We start from the raw sequence: 19,289 nt of genomic DNA, 5'->3' as shown, positions 1-19,289 counted from the left end.
AAAATGGCTTTTTCACTCGCCTTTCTCGCTTTGCTCTTTGCCAGCACAGACCTGGGCAAAGCAATAGTGAAAAGGCAGTGTGCACTCCTGGAACTCTCAGCATAGCATTCTGATTGTTTTAAAAGATAGTCATCGGCTTTGCGGCCCTCCAAAACACTGATGCATTCCTTCCTCTTAAAGATAAAATCATATCCAAGAACAGTCGCAGCCTCAGTCAGAGCAAAGGACGATAGGAGGAAGTGCAAAAGAGAAGAAATTAAGGAAAGGAAGAAAAAGGTAAGTGTCTTTTTTTGATTTATTTTAAAGTACAATGCAGGCTGAATGGTGCCTGTATATGGGTTTGAAATATTCCTCCACAGATTTCCTACTGATTTGTATTGTTTTGATTTGATTTACTATTGTCACATGTATTAGCATACAGTGAAATATAGTGTTTCTTGAGAGCTATGCAGACAAAGCATACCGTTCATAGAGAAAGAAACAAGAGTGCAGAATGTATTGAACATGTGTCCCCCAGTTTTAAAACCATTTTGTAAGTAGTGCACTTGAACCTTGCGATAGTCTTGGCTACCCCACCAAATGAAGCAGTCCTGTACAGTCTCACCCACGCACTGCATAAAGGTCAACCTTTTCTCTCACTGGAGAAAGCACAGTCCTCAACTCGCAGCCCACAGTCCGGCTCCTTCAGATACACAATGGACTAGCATTTTGCAACACAGAGGAGTAAACAGCTCTGCACACACAATTTGGTACATGGTGCGTCACACTGTCTGGGAAATCCCTGAGCATTTATCATTAGTAAATATAGATAGAAGGTGTCATCGACAGTGCTATCAAGCAGCACTTACTTAGCAATAACTGCTCACCGACTCTCGGTTTAGGTTCTGCCAGGGCCCCTTCGCTTCTGACCTCATTTCAACCTTGGTTCAAACATGGACAAAAGAACTCCAGAGGTAAGGTGAAAGTTGATGCCAATGTCATGTTTAACTGAATGTAGCTAAAGAGCCCCAGCAAAACTGGGAGTTAATTGGAATCGGGAGCATTTTCCACTGGTTGGAGTCATACCAAAGGAGGATGATTGTGGTTGTTGGAAATCAATTATCTCAGCTGTAAGACATCACTGCAGGTGTTCTTAGTAGTGTCCTAGGCCCAACCATCTTCATCAGTGACCTTCCTTCCATCATAAGGCCAGTAGTGGGGATGTTCACTGATGATTGCACAACATTCAGCACTATTCATGACCCCTCATACTGAAGATGTCCGTGTATAAATGCAGCAAGGCTTGGGCAACATTAAGCCTGGCTGACAAGTAACCATCACATACACAAGTGCCAGGCAATGATCATCTCCAACAAGAGAGATCTAATCTTCATTCCTTGATGTTCAATTGCTGAATCTCCACTATCCACATCCATTGACCAGAAATTTAGCTGGACTAGTCATATAAATATTGTGGCTACAAGAGCAGGTCAGAGGCCAGGAATCCTGCAGCATATACTTCACCTCCTCCCTCCCCAAACCTTGCCCACTATCTATAAAGCACAAGTGAGGAGTGAGTCCCTTACCTGGATGGGTGCAGCTCCAAAACACTCAAGAAGTTTGATACCACCCAGGACAAAGCAGCCCACTTGATTGGCATCCCTCCACAAACATTCACTCCCTTCACTAGCAATGCACAGTAGCAGCAATGTTGTGCCATCTACAAGATGCACTGCAGGAGCTCACCAAGACTTCTTAGACAACTCCTTCCAATTTCATGACCTTTTACCATCTGGAAGATAAGGGTAGCAGGTAAATGAGAGCACCTGAAAGTACCCCTCCAAGTCACTCACCAGCCTGACCTGGAAATATATTGCCATTCCTTCACTGTGGCTGGGTCAAAATTCCTCCCAAACAGCATTGTGGATGTACCTACACCACAGGGACTGCAACGGATTAAAAAGACAGCTCACCACCACCTTCTGAAAGGGGCAGTTAGGAATGGGCAATAGATGTTGGCCTAGCCAGTGATGCCCCTCATCCCATGAATGAATTTGAAAAGAAAACCATCCAAACTCAACAGGGAAATTACTGAGTGCTGGTCAGCCCAGCAAAGCTCCACAAACAAACTTCTGAATTTTGTTCCCATGCATTAGGAGAAGGAAAAGAAGCAAGAGGAGTTGAAGCAGCTGAAGAAACTGAAGAGGATGGAGATAATCAACAAGCTAAACCAGTTGAAGGAGATAACGGGAAATGAAACTGTGGGTTTCAATGAACAGCACTTGGAGGGGGACTTCGACCCAGCCAAGCACGATCAGCTCATGCAGGTTTCAAGGCTCAACTTGAAAAACCACGCTTTACAGACCTGGTTTTGCCACTTTACGAAAAACAAAAGCAAGCTTTCCTGACTGGGGAAACTTTCTCTGATTTTTTTTTTTCTCTCTCTGCTCGCAGCAATTGTTCAATGATGACTATTACGGAGTGGAAGATGAACAGAAACCACAGTTTGAGAATGAGGCAGAATTTGGTGGTAAATAATTTGGAGGGAAGGGGACAGAGGAGAGTGGGGAAAGGGGGAGGTGGGTAGGGGGAGAGGGAGGGGAAAATGGAGGGTGGGGGTCATGGGAACGGGAGAGGGAAGGGGTACGAGGGAAGGATGGAGAAGGGGGGGGGTGAGGGGACCGTGAGGGATGAGTTGGAAGGAAGGAAGCGGGAGAGGAAGGGAGATGGGGCGGGGGGGAGGTGGAGGAGACAGGGCAGGAGGGTGGTTGGGGGAGAGGGGATGGGACTTGGGGTAGAGGGAGAGTGTTGGGAGAGAGGGAAGACGAATAGGGTGGACTGGGGGGGGCGGCGGTGTGGAGAGGGGAGAGGGAAGGGAGGGATTGAGGTGGTGTGGGGGGGGGAAGAGGGAGTGGGGTAGAAGGTGGAGGTGGGGGGAATGAAGTGGGAGAGGAGAGATGGGTAGGGGAAGAGGGAAAGGGAGAATAGAGGGTGGGGGTGATGGGAGGGGGAGAGGGAAGGGATACGAGAGAAGGATGGAGTGGAGGGTGAGGGATGAGTTGGAAGGCAGCGGTCGGGAGAGGAAGGGAGATGGGGCGATGGGGCAGAGGTAGGATGGGGGGAGGTGGAGGAAAGAGGGCAGGAAGGTGGTTGGGGGAGAGGGGACGGGACTGGAGGGGGTAGAGGGAGTGTGTTGGGAGAGAAGGAAGAGAAATAGGGTGGACTGGGGGGCGGCGGTGCGGAGAGGGGAGAGGGAAGGGAGAGGGATTGAGGTGGTGTGGGGAGGAAGAGGGAATGGGCAAATAGGTAGATGTAAGAGAGCGGGGTGAAGGGGAGAGAAGAGGGAAGGGGCATGGGGGTGGGGTGGGGTTGAGAGGAGAGAAGGTGTGGTGGCAGAGAGGGAGGTGGCGTGTGGGGAGGGGGCATGGGGAGCAGGGAGGGAGGAGGTGGCAATGGAGAGAGGGGACGCCAGAATAGGGAGTGAGGGGGGTATGGTAGGGAAGGGTCTTAGGGGTGGGTGGGAGGGAGGGAGGGAGAGAGAGGAGGCGTGGGGGTGGGGAGAGGTAGTGGGGTGGAGGGGAAGAGTAGAGGGAGGGGGAAGGACAGAGCTGGGCTTAGGGGCAGATGAGAGGGAGGAAGCAGAAGGAGGTGGCTGATAGAGGGGGCTGGGGCATGGAGGAATGGGTGGAGGGGATATAGGGGTGGCTCGCATCCAGTTGCCAGATCAGAATGCTGGCCGGCGAATGTGGAAATGGTGTCATAAGATCTGGAGAGAGAATCGACCAATTTCTCTGGAGAGAAACAGGTCGGTTTTCTTGCTGGAAACAACATTCCTCCATTTTATTATGGTAAGATTTTGCCATCAATTAATTGCAATTCTTATTTACATTTCCAGCAGATGATTGGAACTGGGACACGTGGACAGGAAGGGAAGATGATGACACTGAGGAAATGGGAGAAGAAGAGTGGCAGCAGGAGAGTTATGAACCACACTGTGAGGATCCGGATTTTATTGTAAGCTGCACTTGATTTGAATTCCTTGATTGTGAATTGATTTTGCTTCAAAATTAAATTTGCACTGTAGAAATTTCCCACTCTAAGGGTGAGATTTGCTGGCCCTTCCTGTTGGTGGAATTTTCTGCTCCTAACATTTTGACATCTCCTTAAACTGCATCCTCCTATTTGCCGTGACACCTCCATGTTCCCATGTACCCTTCATGGTCAGTCACCTAACATCTACTATGTACAGCCTCAGGAGCCATGCAATAACAATAGCAACTGTTTTAAAATTGCTGGGAAAAATTAAACTTCTACTAATCTAAAGCACAACCCTGAATTCAACTGGCTTATCATTGATATTGTTTTTTTTAAAACTTCCTGTATTGAAATAAATTTATCAAAATGCCTATTAGGTTTGTAACCAAACACATCAATGGCATATTCTGTTACTACAACTTCTTAAAAGTGCCATTCGTTATTGGATCGTGAGACCACTTGCTGAGCTGATGCTATTATAGGCTTTTGAAACCCAACCAAGTATTCATTGGCTATAGCTGTTATAGCAATATCTTCCACTTGCATTTCTTGAAACTGACAGAACTGAATGCTATCCCACTTCCATTTTGAAGCAGACTGTCTGTCAATCAATGGAGAGGAGAAGTTTCAGAGATTTATTTCAACTTTCTAGAGCAGTTTTTTTTTTAAACTGTCAGTCAATTTAAATCACAGCACCAAACATGACAGCAGAGGCTGATGCAACTTTTAGGCTGTACTTTTCCAGAGAAAAAAATACTGTAATGCATGACATCACTTACACAATAGCTGCCAATATAATGGCCACCTTATGTTTTGCAGGTCAGATTTCAATGATGAATGTTGCAGCGAAAATACATTTATGTTCCAATCCAGCAGTTAATTGTGACATTTGAAGATTCCATAACATTTCACACTTGCCTTTTTAGAATGTTTCCAACTCCTTAGCAATATGAGTGCGACCCGATGGTCACAGAGTCTCCAAGGTGTTTTTTTTTAATGTCGATCCAAAGTTCATGGTAGCAGTTGGAAATTGTGTGTGGGAGGAAATGCATGTTTTCCTTTGGTTGGGGATCCTGACTTTGGGAAAGATGTGCCAAAGACCTGCCTGACCAAAAATGGGCAGGGGTCAGAAAGGCAGAGGGATATTACTTTTCAGCCAAAAAACTAAAGTTCAGTGTTTTGAACTCAGTTCACACCTCCATTGGAAATAAAGATCTGAACCTAGATGTTAAAATCTCAAATGTAGTTAACTCGGCATCATCTTGCATTCATGTGTGCACTATTTTTACACGATTGGGGGCGGCACGGTGGTACAGTGGTTAGCACTGCAGCCTCACAACGCAGTGGGCCCAGGTTCGATTCCGGCCTTGAGTCATGTCTGTGCGGAGTCTACACGTTCTCCCCCTGTCTGCATGGGTTTCCTCCGTATGCTCTGGCTTCCTCCCACTGTCTAAAAAAACGGACATGCTGGGTAAGTGCATTGGCCACACAAAATTCTACCTAGTGTACCCGAACAGGCACTAGAATGTGGCAACTAGGGGATTTTCACAGTAACTTCACTGCAGTGTTAATGTAAGCCTACTTGTTACACTGATAAATAAACTTTAGGGGCAACACAGTGGTTAGCATTGCTGCCTCGCAGAGCCAGTGACCTGAGTTCGATTCCCAGCTTGAGTCACTGTCTGTGTGGAGTTTGCACATTTTCACTGTGTCTGTGTGGGTTTCCTCCCACAATCCAAAGATATGCTGATTAGGTTGATTGGCCATGGTAAATTGCCACTTAGTGTGGGGGGAATTAGCAAGGTAAGTATGTGGGTTACAGGGATAGGGCCTGGGTGGGATTGATGTCAATGCAGGCTCGATGGACCGAATGACTTCTCCTGCACTATCGGGATTCTATGATTCACAGGTATTATTAATTCATTTAAAATAATCACTTTGAACTTGGGCTGCTCACAGATCTGCAGTTGTTTGTGCTGCTCAATAAGGCATCTGTCCCAGTGGTTGGCTGATGATCCAATGAGGAAGATGTTCATTACTTTTAATCCCTACTTTCCCCCTTCCTGCATTGAAGCTGCTGAGGTCCAGATTCATGCATGTCACAAGCCTGCTGTTGTCGTGCCCAACAGGCTATTCTTCCTGTATGAGTGATGGTTTTAGATGACATGGCAGTTGCGCCCAATCCTTTGCAAACCCGAGGCTGGCGCACATACTCAGGTGGCAGGGCCATACAGCCTGGGGAGCCCTCAGATCATTGAAGATCACAAGTTCAATCCCTGTGCTGTGATCTGTTAACAAGAATCAATGTCCCACTCCTGTCTGCGCACACGTTATCCATGCTTGCTCAGAGCAGCCGTTACCTGTGAAATCTCACAGCTTGAATCCATGCCTTCGGTGGAAAGTGGGTTGAAGACTTTGGGAGAAAATCATAGAATCCCTACAGTGCAGGATTGGGCCATTCAGCCCATCGAGTCTGCACCAACTACAATCCCATCCAGGCCCTATTCCCGTAACCTCACATATTTACCCTGCTGATCCCCCGACACAAGGGTCAATTTATCACAGCCAATCAATCTAATCCGCACATCTTTAGACTGCAGGAGGAAGCCAGAGTACCCAGAGGAAACCCATGCAGACACTAGCAGAGTGTGCAAACTCCACAGAGACAGTGACCCAAGGCCAGAATTGAACCCGGGTCCCTGGCGCTGTAAGGTAGCAGTGCTAACCCCACTGTGCCATCATGCTGCCCAGACTCAGCGCAAACACTGCCGGAAGGACTGTAAAGTGCCTTTGTTCTTGTCTGTCCTGCACAGTAGCTCTGCACTCTGGCTGCAGCGTAGGCACTGAAAGATCATTGTTTCTCTAACAGATGGATGCAGATTATGATCCCAGCCAACACGTGACCTCGAAGAAGAAAAAGAAACAAGATGTTCCTCTCATGGGCAAGAAAAGACGGAAGTCTAAATTTGCAGAGGCGATCAACAAGTCAAAGCCAATATTTGATCCCAGTAAGTGTCTTTGGCAGCCTGAGTGCTGCTTTTCAGCCATATTACTCATTAGCTCATCTACCCAACATCATGGATTTGAGTGGACACTTTGAACCAAATTGCGTATGTTGATGCAGCAAGGGATAGAATGGAGTGAGCTTTGCTGGGTTTTTTTTTTGTTGATTTGTTAGAGTCACAAGTTGGCTTGCATTAACACTGCAATGAAGTTACTGTGAAAATCCCCTAGTTGCCTGTTTGGTACACTGAGAGAATTTAGCATGGCTAACACACCTAACCAGCAGGTCTTTCGGATGGTGGGAGGAAACCCACGCAGAAACGGGGAAAACGTGCAAAGTCCACACAGACAATGACCCAAGGCTGGAATTGAAGCCAGGTCCCTGGCGCTATTAGGAGCAGTGCTACCACTGTACCACTTTGCCACCTATGTCAGTCTGTGTGGAGTTTGCGCGTTCTCCCCATGTCAAAGTGAGTTTCCTCCCAGGTGCTCCGGTTTCCTCCCACAGTCCAAAGATGTGCAGGTTAGTGCAGTAAATGCGTTATGGGGAATTGGGGCAGTCACCTGGGTAAGATACTCTTTCACAGAGTTGGTGCAGACTAGATGGGCTGAATGGCCACCTCCTGCATTGTGGGGCTTCTGTGGCTCAGTGAGGAAAAAGGAGTGAGTGATTGGCAGAGCAAAAAGGGATGATCAAACTTGCAGTGTCAACACTGGAATTGATTGTTCTGATTTGAGGAGGAGATATGATCCCTGGCATTGGCTCATTTTAAATGGACCTTTGCTGGCAGGCCTTTATCAAGTTTAATGCGTCTGACTAAATTACTCTCTTAATTATAGAGGACGAGACCTTTGAACAGTACTTGGATGAGTATTACCAGCTGGATTATGAAGATGTCATCGATGACTTGCCCTGCAGGTTCAGGTACAGGCAGGTGGTGCCAAATGACTTTGGGCTCAGCACAGACGAGGTATGTTTGTACTTTTCTTCAACCCCCTAGCCCTCCAGTGTCTGACTGGGTAAAGCCACTGCACAATGTGCCCTAAGCTGTTTAGACCTGTACATCAGATGCTGCCAAGCTTTAGTGTTTATATAGTGCCTTGGGATGGTAAGCAAAGTGGACAACAGAACTGCAAAGACACCCAAAGCACAGTCGATGAGGAATTGTTTAGCGAAAGTAAAGGTTATTGAGTGTCTTTAAGAAAGAGAGAGATTGATTGATTAATAAGAGGATCAAGGTTTGGGGGAAAAGATGGTGGTCCACTGTACTGTTTCCTTTGTAACTCCATTGGTGGCCGAGCCTTCAACTATCTAGGCCCCTAAATTCTGGAAATTTATGCCTCGATCTCTTTCTTCAAGGCTCTCCTTAAAATCCAATTTAAAAAAAAAATCTTCCATGGGACATACAAGGTCAGCATTTGCGACCCGTTATTCTTGAACTGAATGTCTTGCTCGGTCATTTCAGCGGGAAGTTGAAAGTCAGCCATGTTGCCAGGTAAGGGTGGCGGCTTTCCTCCTTAAAGGGAACCAGATGAGATTTTGCAAGTCAATCAGTAATGGTTATCCTGTTTGCCATCACTGAGACTAGCTTTATATTCCAGGTTTATTAATTTAATTCAAATTTGAACCCCTGTCCCCAGGACATTAGCCTAGGCCTCTGGATAGCTACCACTACGTCACCATTTCCCCCTACTGTCCTAATATTTCTTTATGTCACATTTTGTTGGTCATATTCCTTAGGCATTGTGCTAATCAAAAAGCTCCATGTTCAGTTTGGTTTGGCATTTGTGAACAAGAAATTATGGGAGACGCCAGTGAAGCCTTCATAGGATCCCTACAGTGCAGAAGGAGGCTGTTTGACCCATCGAGCCTGTCCCAACCACAATCCCACCCAGGCCCTATCCCCATAACTCCATGCATTTACCCCAGCTAATCCCCCTAATACCAAGAGGCAATTTAACATGGCCAATCCACCTAACCCACACATTTTTTGGACTGTGGGAGGAAACCGGAACACCTGGAGGAAAGCCTCTTAGGGACAGGGAGAACATGCAAGCTCCACACAGACATTTACCCAAGGCAGGAATCAAACCAGGGTTCCTGGAACTATGAGGCAGCAGTGCTAACCACTGTGCCACCCCTAAAGAACACTTCCTTTGAGTGCCTGACATTGGAAAATTACTGAGGTGCCTTTTGGACTAGGGCTATGGGAAGCAGGCAGGAAAGTGGAGTTGAGAGCAAGATCAGATCAGCCATGGTCAACTTCAATGGCAGTGTGTGCTCAGAGGGCTGTATACCTACTCCTGCTCCTAATTCCTATGTTCCTAAACTTCAGCCTTGAGTTAACGTTCCAGTGATCAGATTCTTTCTGAATGTGTCACCCTTCAAGCATTCTTGAACCAATGTGGTAATAGTTCAGTGGTTGCACCACTGAACTAGAAGCCCAGTTAACATGCCACTACAGAGTCAATAAAAATGGCATTTATGTGAGCTGGCACAGAGAAATTTAACATGTAAGCTATAGGATTGTCATTAAAAATGCTCACTGCTGGTAACGTTTTCCTAGTTTAGAGTGTATGTGATTCTAGTCCTGCACTCTGACAGTAACTGACAGTTGATTGACATTAAGTACCCTATGAGGTTGGGCAGGTTAACTACTCAAACGTTTAACCTTTGCAATGAAACAAATTCCAGCACTCAGCAGCTGGGGATGGATTCTTGCCAAAAGAATGGGTGGCACAGTGGTTAGAACCTCTGCCTCACAGCATGAGAGATCTGGGTTCGATTCCAGCCTTGGGTGACTGTCTGTGTGGAGTTTTGCACATTCTCCCCATATCTGCATGGGCTTCCTCCAAATGCTCCAGTTTCTTCCCACAGTCTAAAGATGTGCAGTTAGGTGGATTGATGGTGGTAAGTTGCCCCTTGGTGTCCCTGGGAGATTAGTGGGGCAAATACATGGGAAAAGGGCCTGGGTAGTATGCTCTGTTGGAGAGTGGGTGGCACAGTGGTTAGCACTGCTGCCTCACTGCCTCAGGGACCCAGGTTTGATTCCCAGCTTGGGCCACTGTCTATATGGAATCTGCCCATGTCCCCGTGGGTTTCCTCCGGGTGCTCCAGTTTCCTCCCACAGTCCAAAGATGTGTGGGTTGGCTGTGCTAAATTGCCTCTTAGTATCAGGGGGACCAGCTAGGGTAAATACATGGGGTTATGGGTTGGTGCAGACTCGATGAGCCGATGGCTGCCTCCTGCACTGTAGGGATTCTATGATCAGAACCCATAAGGCAGGAGCGAGTGAAAAGGTTGACGTTGGTTACTCATCTGTGAAGGTTTTCTCTGCTTCTGTGCTTGGGAGTATCTTAACAACCCAGTGTTGTAATATTTTTCCCACTGTCTGCAGATTTTGGCCGCGGATGATAAGGAGCTTAATGCTTGGTGTTCGCTGAAGAAAACCTGCCAATTCAGGTGAGTGAGTAAAAGTGAAACAAGGGCCTTGACACTTCCTGGCACACACTATATAGATTGCGAAATGTACAGTATGCAGGCTTCGGTACAAATCCCAAGTCCATAGTCCCAAGTCCTGCAAGTGCATAAACATTTACTATTCCCTGATCCATTCCTTTGCACAATTTGGATTTCCCAAATGTGACCTCTTTAATTACAGTTGCTGCCTCATTTGTGGGAACATCCGTGATTGTGCAATTAAGATGTTGGTGAAATATACTGGCGGAGAGGGGCAGACCAGGAAGATCCAGAGCTTGATCCTTGAGTTTTGTTAACTGATCGAAGTCAATGTTCACCTATATGCATGAATGTGCCCTTAAGTATTCAATGGCTTCATAAAATTAGCACGATGAGTAAACTGTGTAAATTAATTATGTAAATGTGCAGAAACCTGAGAACCCAATTTTTTAAAAAAGTTATATTTTAACAGAACAGAGAAAGAGGAGCTTCATGACCTGAAGATTTACAAGCAGAAATCTCAGAACCTGCAGAAAAAGCAGCAGATCTTTGGCTCTTCCGCTCAGCAGTAAGTGTGACCCACTGACCACACCAAATATTGTCAGCAATCTTCACAATTGCAGTAGCTGGATTGTAAGAAGGAAGTGACACCTTCATCAAGTGTATCATAATGACTAAGTGTTTGTGGTGTATTTTAACAACAAGCTTGTGTGCCACTTAGGGCAAAAACACACACACACGCTGTCTAATATTTAGTTTTGTGCTTAACGGTTGGAAGAATGAGTTTTGTTTACCCCTCTGAAACCGCATTTGCTATGTTTAGTATATGTTTAGTACACACACGTAGCTGTAAAAGGAGAGATTCTGTCAAAGTTTTTTGTTTGGCATGCAACAGGACAGAATTGCAAGTATACGAAATCACAAAGAGAACTCAATTTATACTGCATGAGTAAAGGGTGCTGATTGGCTGGCAAGTGGTCAAGTTTGCTGTGGGGAATGCACCAGGCAACAGTTATTCCCAAGCTTTTGTTTTAAATTCAAACTAGGAAAATCAAGTCTGGTCCATGGGGAATGCCCCGGCGAAACCATTTTTTGCTTAGTTGAAGAAGGTGTAATGCCTGTACGTGTTCTTTCTTGTTTACAGAGGATAGGGCAATGCATGTGAATATATGTACCATCCACTGAGCATAAGTGAGTCAAATGGTGAGACCAGTTGATAATCTTAAATTGGTACGTGTATCTGAGCACACTCGGCATTGCTAAGCAAGTGGTGCCCCGTAGTAGAATCCCATTTTTTTTAATTCATTCCTGGGGCATGGGCATCAACATTTATTGCCCATCCCTAGTTGCCCAAGGGCAGTTAAGAGTCAACCATATTGTGTGGCTCGGGAGCCACATGTAGGCCAGACCAGGTAAGGAGAGCAGATTTCCTTCCCTAAAGGATGTTAGTGAACCAGATCGGGTTTTTCTGACAATCAACAATGACCATCAGTAGATTCTTAATTCCTGATTTTTTTTTTTTATTCCTGACTTTCCTTTTATTGAACTCAAATTCCACCATCTACTGTGGTGGGATTTGAACCCAGGTCATCAGAACATTAGTTGAGTTTCTGGATTGAGTCCAGTGATAATACCACAAGGCCTTTGCCTCCTTCTAATGTTGAACCCCATTATTCTGAGTTTTGCAAGCAAGGGCTGTTAAATGTGGTCCTTACCCTGCCCATTGCAAAAGCTGAAGGTATGTCCTGTTCAATCCAGCAGTTCTTGGGGTGTATGGGCTAAATATCTGACATCACACCAGCACTGAAATTCGTACACCACATTGCTCATGTGTATGGTAAGATTGAATGTCTTTTTGGTTTGATGGCAGCATTCTGTTAATGAAAAATACCACTCGTGTTACATAGTAGTAGCATGAAAAGGCTAAGCAATAGAACCAGGAGCATGGGTTTCCTCCTGGTTCTCCAGATTCCTCTCTCAGTCCAAAGATGAGCAGGTTGGGTGGATTGGCCATACTAAATTGCCCCTTAAATGTCAGAGGGACTTGCAGGATAAATATGTAGGGTTAGAGCCTGGGTGGGATGATTGGCAATGCAGGCTTGATGGGTCCGTGGCCTCCTGTATTGAAGGGATTCCATTCTATTTTGTTTAGCCCCTCGAGCCTGCTTCGTCATTTAATAAGATCGTGGTTGATCTAACATTGACTAGCTCCACTTTCCTGCTCTCTCCCTCAACTCTTAATTCCTCTACTAAATAAAACTGACAATCGTACATTGAAAATGTCGAAGGACTCGGCCTCCACAAGCTTCCTGCGGTAAAGAATTCCAAAGATTCACCACTCCTTGTGAGTAGAAATTCTTCCTTAAATCCACTGCCCTAAGATGCAATCATGCCCATCTGTTGCTCAAATTTCAATCAACCTGTCCTTCCAGGATAGCTTGAGGTAGCCTGGGCATTTTACAGGATGTAGAGTGAGGGCCTTGGCCCCATTCAGGAGTCTGAAAAATAAATAGCCAGCAGTGATGTGATCAGGGAAGTCATTATCCTGCAATATAGCCTGTGGGTGGCACAGTGGTAAGTACTGCTGCCTCACAGTGCCACGGGTTAGATTCCCAGCTTGGGTCACAGAGGCTGCACCTTCTCCCTGTGTCTGCGTGAATTTCTCTCCAGTTTCCTCCCACAGTCCGAAAGACGTGCTGGTTAGGGTGCAGTGTATCTGAACAGGTGCCGGAGTGTGGTGACTAGGGGAATATCACAGTAACCTCACTGCAGTGTTAATGTAAGCCTACTTGTGACACTGATAAATAAACTTTAAAAAAAATTAATATGTTCTATTTCAGTATCAACCTTGCATAGTAAGCAAATGGCTCAGACCCTGTTTACGATGTTGCTGAAAAGGCCAGCGTGTGGAGCTTTAGGAATCCCAATGTGTATATTGACCCAGGTTTGCGGGATGGACATCCGTAGAGAGCCCATTAGCAGATTTCTCACCAAGCACGTTGAGGATAAGTAGCTTGTTTGACTGCTTCATTTGAAAGGTGAACTTGGGCCTGGGATGGAGCTCTTTAAGGTGTGCGAGGCAATCCTTACACGCAGCTACAGATTCTGATATATCAAACATATAGAGTCATAGAGCAAACAGCACAGAAACAGGTCCTTTGGCCCAACCAGTTCATGCCTACCATTATGCCCTCCCAGTTTAGCCCGTATCCCTCTCATCCTTTCTCATCCATATGTGCCTACAGTGCACAAACATTCACTCAACAAGGTCTCAACACCAACTCCTGTATTCAAAAAGACGTTTGTTCCCAGCAGTGCAAAACTTTCAGGGCAACACTCCCAAAAGTGCTGAATTGGTGGAAAACTGTTCTAGATCCCGACTGTTTTGTCAGTTCAACTTCTCACCTGAATCTCCCCAATTCATGCACTGAAGAGTCCCAGTTTTGAGTCTCATTAAAAATCCAGAGGGCAGAGGGGGGACATGCGCAGTGGCCCCGATCTGTCAGGCTCCCTGGTTGCTGGCCAGCCCGACCACTAGCCAACCGGGTCCCCCCACAGTCCTCCCCCACCAGCCCCCTCACGGCCTGATTGTGGCCCTCTCAGCAATTCCTGGGCCAGCCCATTCTCCCCCCCCCCCCCCCCCCCCCCCCCCCCCCACACACACACACACACACACACACACACACACACACACACACACACACACACACACAAACACTAACGATTACTCCTAGGCCCTACCCCCTTGGCACTGTCTGATATCTGGTGGGCAGTGCCAAGGTGCCCCCTGTTCATGGGCACTTTGCCCCCTGGACAGTGCCAGGGGGCACAGGCTAGCACTGCCAAGATGCCCAAGCCCAGGGGGCACTACCCCACCACCACCTGACCCCCCGGGGGGGGGGGGGGGGCCTGATTTTTATTCCCCCCTTCACTCAGGTGGGATCTCCCTCTAGCCCCTTGAACATGGGGAGCTACTCTAAACCCCGCTGAAATAAAATACTCCTGACGGGTTGGGAGATTCAATCGAGCCTGGCGAATTCTGTGCCAGGCCCAATAATCATGTGTAAAGTATATTTAAACCATGTTAAAAAAAGATTTAAATCACTTAACTCTCAGCCCGCCAGTTTCAAGCGTCGTCTAGACTGCGACTGTTCTTTGGGTCTGGGAGACACGCGTGCGTTCCTGGCGCATGCACAATGAATTAATTCTCCTGACTGGACCCGCCAGAAAAGTTGCGTGTCGTGATGGGTGAATCAGACCCCTAATTTCTAAAATGGCATCTTTGCAAATGCCTATTCTACCTCCATCTTCACCATAAACTGGTCCAAGCTTCTCCCCTATGTGACTTGCACAAGCAACCAGATCTACATATGGGAAACATGCAAGGATGTAGGTGGTTAGGAACCATTCCATCTCTCATCGAAAGTAACAAAGATGTTAATGAGAGCTGGGTCTTAAAGCATGACCATTCGTGGTGTCATTAAAGATGAGCTCAACTGCAGAAGTTGCTAAGATCAATGCCATTGTCTGATTTATATTCAATGTGCCGAGATTGCCAGGATATAGTGGCATGGAACAAACATCAGTGGCTCCATTGAGTTAGTTAATAGACTAACAATGTTGAACAAGCACTTGGACACTGCATTGCTATGAAAGGTGTGGGTGTCTTTGTGAAGGTGACTGTGCTGAGAACTGTTTGTAGCATCTAGCTCAACCATCTAGTAGAGCCATTCATAGATAAGGTGGAGCATAAAGGGCCATCACGTGTGTGTGTTTGTGTGTGTGTGTGTGTGTATTGAGCTATCCATATATATCGGTAGGTACAGTGAACTATGGGTGAAAAATCCCATCTTATACGCTACCAGCCCAAAGAGGTGTTGGTTAGGTGAATTGCCCCTAATGTCAGGGGGATTAGCAGGGTAAATATGTGGGGTTACGAGAATAGGACCTGGGTGGGATTGTGGTTGGTGAAGACTCGATGGGCTGAATGGTCTCCTTCTGCACTGCAGGATTCTATGATTCTAAGCAGCTTGTCACTCTATGGCTATGAATCATCTTTCATTCCCTCATCCTACAGTGCAAACATCTCCCACTTTCAATGCTTTTTAGCTTTGACGAAGGGTCATCTGGACTCAATGTCACTTCTTTTCTCTCCTGGAGAGAAAATCTCCTCAGACCTACTGAGATTTTCTTTTGTGTGTATTAGGCTATCCATATATATGTGTAGGTACAGTGAACCATGGGGGAGAAATCCTATCATATACGCCACCAAGCAGCTTGTTACTCTTAACAAGTCTAACCTGACCGTACGTAAGTCTGACAAATGGATGGGAATAGTCATCTTTAACACGTTTGATTGTATTGAGAAAATGCACGCTATTCTTATGGAGGAATCCAAATTCATTGGACCCATTGCTCAGAATGACTGAACAACCTGCTCGCAAGTGAGTTACAAAAACTTACACAAATGTGTGTAAGAGCAGCAAGCTGGTTAGCGGTGTATATGGTATCTGGATTTGTCCCCATGATTTGCTGTGCCCCATACATGCAAACCGGTTCCCCAATCTTACTGACAACTGGTTCTGTATTACACAAGCTGACCAAATGGCTGAGCGAGTTGCCACAACCACTTCTGAGCATGGTTTCCAAATTACACAGTGAAGGATTTCTTAACCTTTGCAAAGATTATTCAAGAGCTGCATGTCGATCGCAAAGCCATGTCCACCTACTTGTTCAATATTTCTGACTTATCAACCCAATGTACTGCTTAATGAAGCAATAGATGTTCATGCCTCATCTCTATATTGGGGCAATCTAGATGCAGTGACATAGATTGAATCTGTATTCACTGAGCTTATGAGCCCAGAAACTCGTGCAGTTGAGTTCAGCTTTAACACCACCAAGTATGCCTAAATGGACGGTGCTGCTACAGGATCCCTCCCAAGCCCAATTCTCACTAACATTTTTGTTGCTTTTCATGACAGAAACTTTATTTATAAGTGTCACAAGTAGGCTTACATTAACACTGCAATTAAGTTACTGTGGAAATTCCCTAGTCGTCACACTCCAGCACCTGTTCGATTACGCTGAGGGAGAATTTAGCATGGCCAGTGCACCCTAACCAGCAGGTCTTTCAGACTGTGGGAGGAAACCGGAGCTCCTGGAGGAAACCCACGCAGACACAGGGAGAACATGCAGACTCCACACAGACAGTGACCCAAGCTGGGAATCGAACCTGGGTCCCTGGCGCTGTGAGGCACCAGTGCCCTTGAAGTGAATGTTAACATTGCATTTATTTAATTGTAATACCATCACATCTGATTCTAGCTTCTCCCTCTTCAACTGCAGGATAAATTCTACCATATTGTGGTCACTGCTCCCTAAGGGTTCCTTCACCTAAAGTTCCCTAATCAAGTCTGCCTTGTTAAATATCACCAAATCCAGAATTGCCTGTTCCTTAGGCAGGAATACAGACTGTACTCAGCCATCCCATGCTTGCAAAACTCAGAACATAGATCTGACATTAGATATATTTTGCCACTGGGCTGCGCTTACATAATATTACTTAATCCTGAGTGTGCTAAGAAATATACTAACAACCAATCTAAGATGCATTATCTGGGCTCGCAATGGGGCTCAAATATCCTTGGTAGAAGCTCCATATATTCATATGCGGGTCCCTGTTCTCTCTAAGCAAAAAGAATATGCTGGGTATTGCGTCTTTTTAAACTAAAGCATGGGGAATGTTTCCCTAAGATGTACCCCATTGCTACATCTCGACCAGTCAGTCAATTTGCCTGGTTTGAATTTAAACAAAGCTTCAGAATAACTAACCGTTGTGTGATTTCAAGAAGAAATTAGATATCTGTTCTTGGGGCCAAAGGGATCAAGGAATATGGGGGAAGTGGGGATCAGGGCATTTGATGATCGGCTATAATCAAAATGAATGGCGGAGCAGGCTCGAAGGGCTAAATGCCTCCTCCTGCTTCTACTTCCTATGTTTCTACATAACTATTCCTAAAGCATTCTCCATGGCAACACCTCAACCAACCAGAGCCCACTTGCCAACTAATCAGCAGTTTTTTTATTTTCTCATGCAGTATAAATTATTGTTCCTTTTGAGATTTGGTATTCTTGCAATTCTGTCTTGGAGACAAAAAAACTTCAATAGCATCTCTTTTTTTATTTACAGCGATATTTGAGTTCTTTACTATTAAGTATATGATGTGTGTGTGTGTGTGTGTGTGTGTGTGTGTGTGTGTGTGTGTGTGTGTGTGTGTGTGTGTGTGTGTTACCATACCAAAAAATTGCGTCGGCATATAGAACGTATTTCTCACATTGAACCAGCAGTTGGAATATATAGCATCTCATAATAGACTAATATCAAAAAGTATTAATTTTTGTATTTTTTATTTCTTGAGTGCTGTTTTTAGCTCAGCTCCCTCTTGTTTTTTTTTATGATGACTTAGAATCATAGAAACCCTACAGTGCAGGAGGCCATTCAGCTTATCATGTCTGCACCGACAACAATTCCACCCAGGCCCTATTCCCATACATATTCACCCTGCTAATCCCTCTAACCAATGCATTCCGGGACACTAAGGGGCAATTTAGCCTGGCCAATGCACCTAACCTGCATGCATCTTTGGACTGTGGGAGGAAACTGGAGCACCCGGAGGAAACCCACGCAGACACAGGGTGAATGTGCAGACTCCACAGACAGTGACCCAAGCTGGGAATCGAACCTGAGTCTCTGGAGCTGTGAGACAGCAGTTCTAACCACTGTGCCACCGTGCCACCTTAGTGACAGATAACCAGTAGCCCCAGTTCAAAGTCGCTAACTTTAGAACTGTTGGTCCTTGCAGCTGATCGTAGATTGTGTCCAATCTGCTCCATTGCTATGATGTGCTTTCTTTCCATACCAAGATATTTAATCCTTTATTTTTGTAATTGTTTGATTAAAGATTGATGAGTAAGAGTACTAACTGGAAACAAACCGTTGCTGCTTTGCAGGGAGGGCGGATCACAGAGGAATGAGGCAGCTGCCAAAAACAAACCTGGGAAGAAAAGAAGGGATAAACTAAGAAAATTTCAGCTGCTGGGAGAGGAAGGAGGCGCGGAAGCAACCACCCACCCACATCCAAAGGAAGTGTGGCTGGAAGCTGAGGACAGGCACGTGTTTGGACTGGACAGCGAAGAGGATGAAGGCTTCTTGATCGCCAAAACAAAGAGTGGTGTGGACGCGGAAACAAAAGACGTGGGATCCGGCAAAGAGAAGGATGAAGAAAAATTTCCAGCCCCTTCTACAGCCCACCGAAAGAAACCAACGTTTCCAGTGAGGAAGAGGAAGAAACTGGCCAAGAAAAATAATATGCTCCTCACTTCCCAGGTGAAGTTGGGTGGACATTTGTTCAGTGGTCACAGACTGAAGGCGTACGGACTGAACCCACGCAAACTGAAATTTAAACAAATGATGAAAGAGCGGAAGAAGAAAGAGAAGAAAAAACAAGGCAAAGACTGATTTTCTACTGGGTGGGAATATTTTATACGATATTGTGAAAATAAACTGGTTTGTTATCAGGAATGGTCCAATAAAGCGACACTATATTTTATCTCCTGCTGTTGATTTTCTTAAGAAAGGGTGGAGGAAAAACCCGGAATGACAGGGTCATTCAGCCCACTGAAGAGGATTTTTTTTCCAGCGTTGTTATGACAGAGGAAGGCCATTCATCCCATCAAGCCCACGCTGGCTCTTTTGTGGTGCAATAAAATCAAGCCCATTCCCCAACTCTATCTGAATAATCCTGCGGGC

At 45.8% G+C, this 19,289-nt stretch overlaps 1 protein-coding gene across 2 annotated transcripts in view; it reads left to right on the top strand.

Moving 5' to 3' along the window:
* kri1 (KRI1 homolog) overlaps positions 1 to 19,089 on the top strand; it is a 48,564-nt gene extending 29,475 nt beyond the window's left edge. For both annotated transcript variants that reach the window (XM_080216565.1, XM_080216564.1), the window contains exons 11-19: positions 181 to 276; positions 2,136 to 2,306; positions 2,434 to 2,509; positions 3,875 to 3,993; positions 6,884 to 7,022; positions 7,858 to 7,988; positions 10,416 to 10,480; positions 10,950 to 11,045; positions 18,491 to 19,089. In XM_080216565.1, coding sequence (XP_080072691.1) covers positions 181 to 276; positions 2,136 to 2,306; positions 2,434 to 2,509; positions 3,875 to 3,993; positions 6,884 to 7,022; positions 7,858 to 7,988; positions 10,416 to 10,480; positions 10,950 to 11,045; positions 18,491 to 18,998 — 1,401 coding nt within the window. In that variant the 3' untranslated portion in view covers positions 18,999 to 19,089. The remainder of the gene's footprint in view (positions 1 to 180; positions 277 to 2,135; positions 2,307 to 2,433; positions 2,510 to 3,874; positions 3,994 to 6,883; positions 7,023 to 7,857; positions 7,989 to 10,415; positions 10,481 to 10,949; positions 11,046 to 18,490) is intronic.
* Positions 19,090 to 19,289: the final 200 nt, after the last annotated feature.

The sequence above is a fragment of the Carcharhinus amblyrhynchos genome, chromosome 33 (genome assembly GCF_965287045.1).
Source record: "Carcharhinus amblyrhynchos chromosome 33, sCarAmb.v2.hapA, whole genome shotgun sequence".
In the NCBI taxonomy this organism is placed as follows: Eukaryota; Metazoa; Chordata; class Chondrichthyes; order Carcharhiniformes; family Carcharhinidae; genus Carcharhinus; species Carcharhinus amblyrhynchos.
The sequence above is the reverse complement of the archived record's forward strand: the minus strand, read 5'-3'. Positions and strand labels throughout refer to the sequence as shown.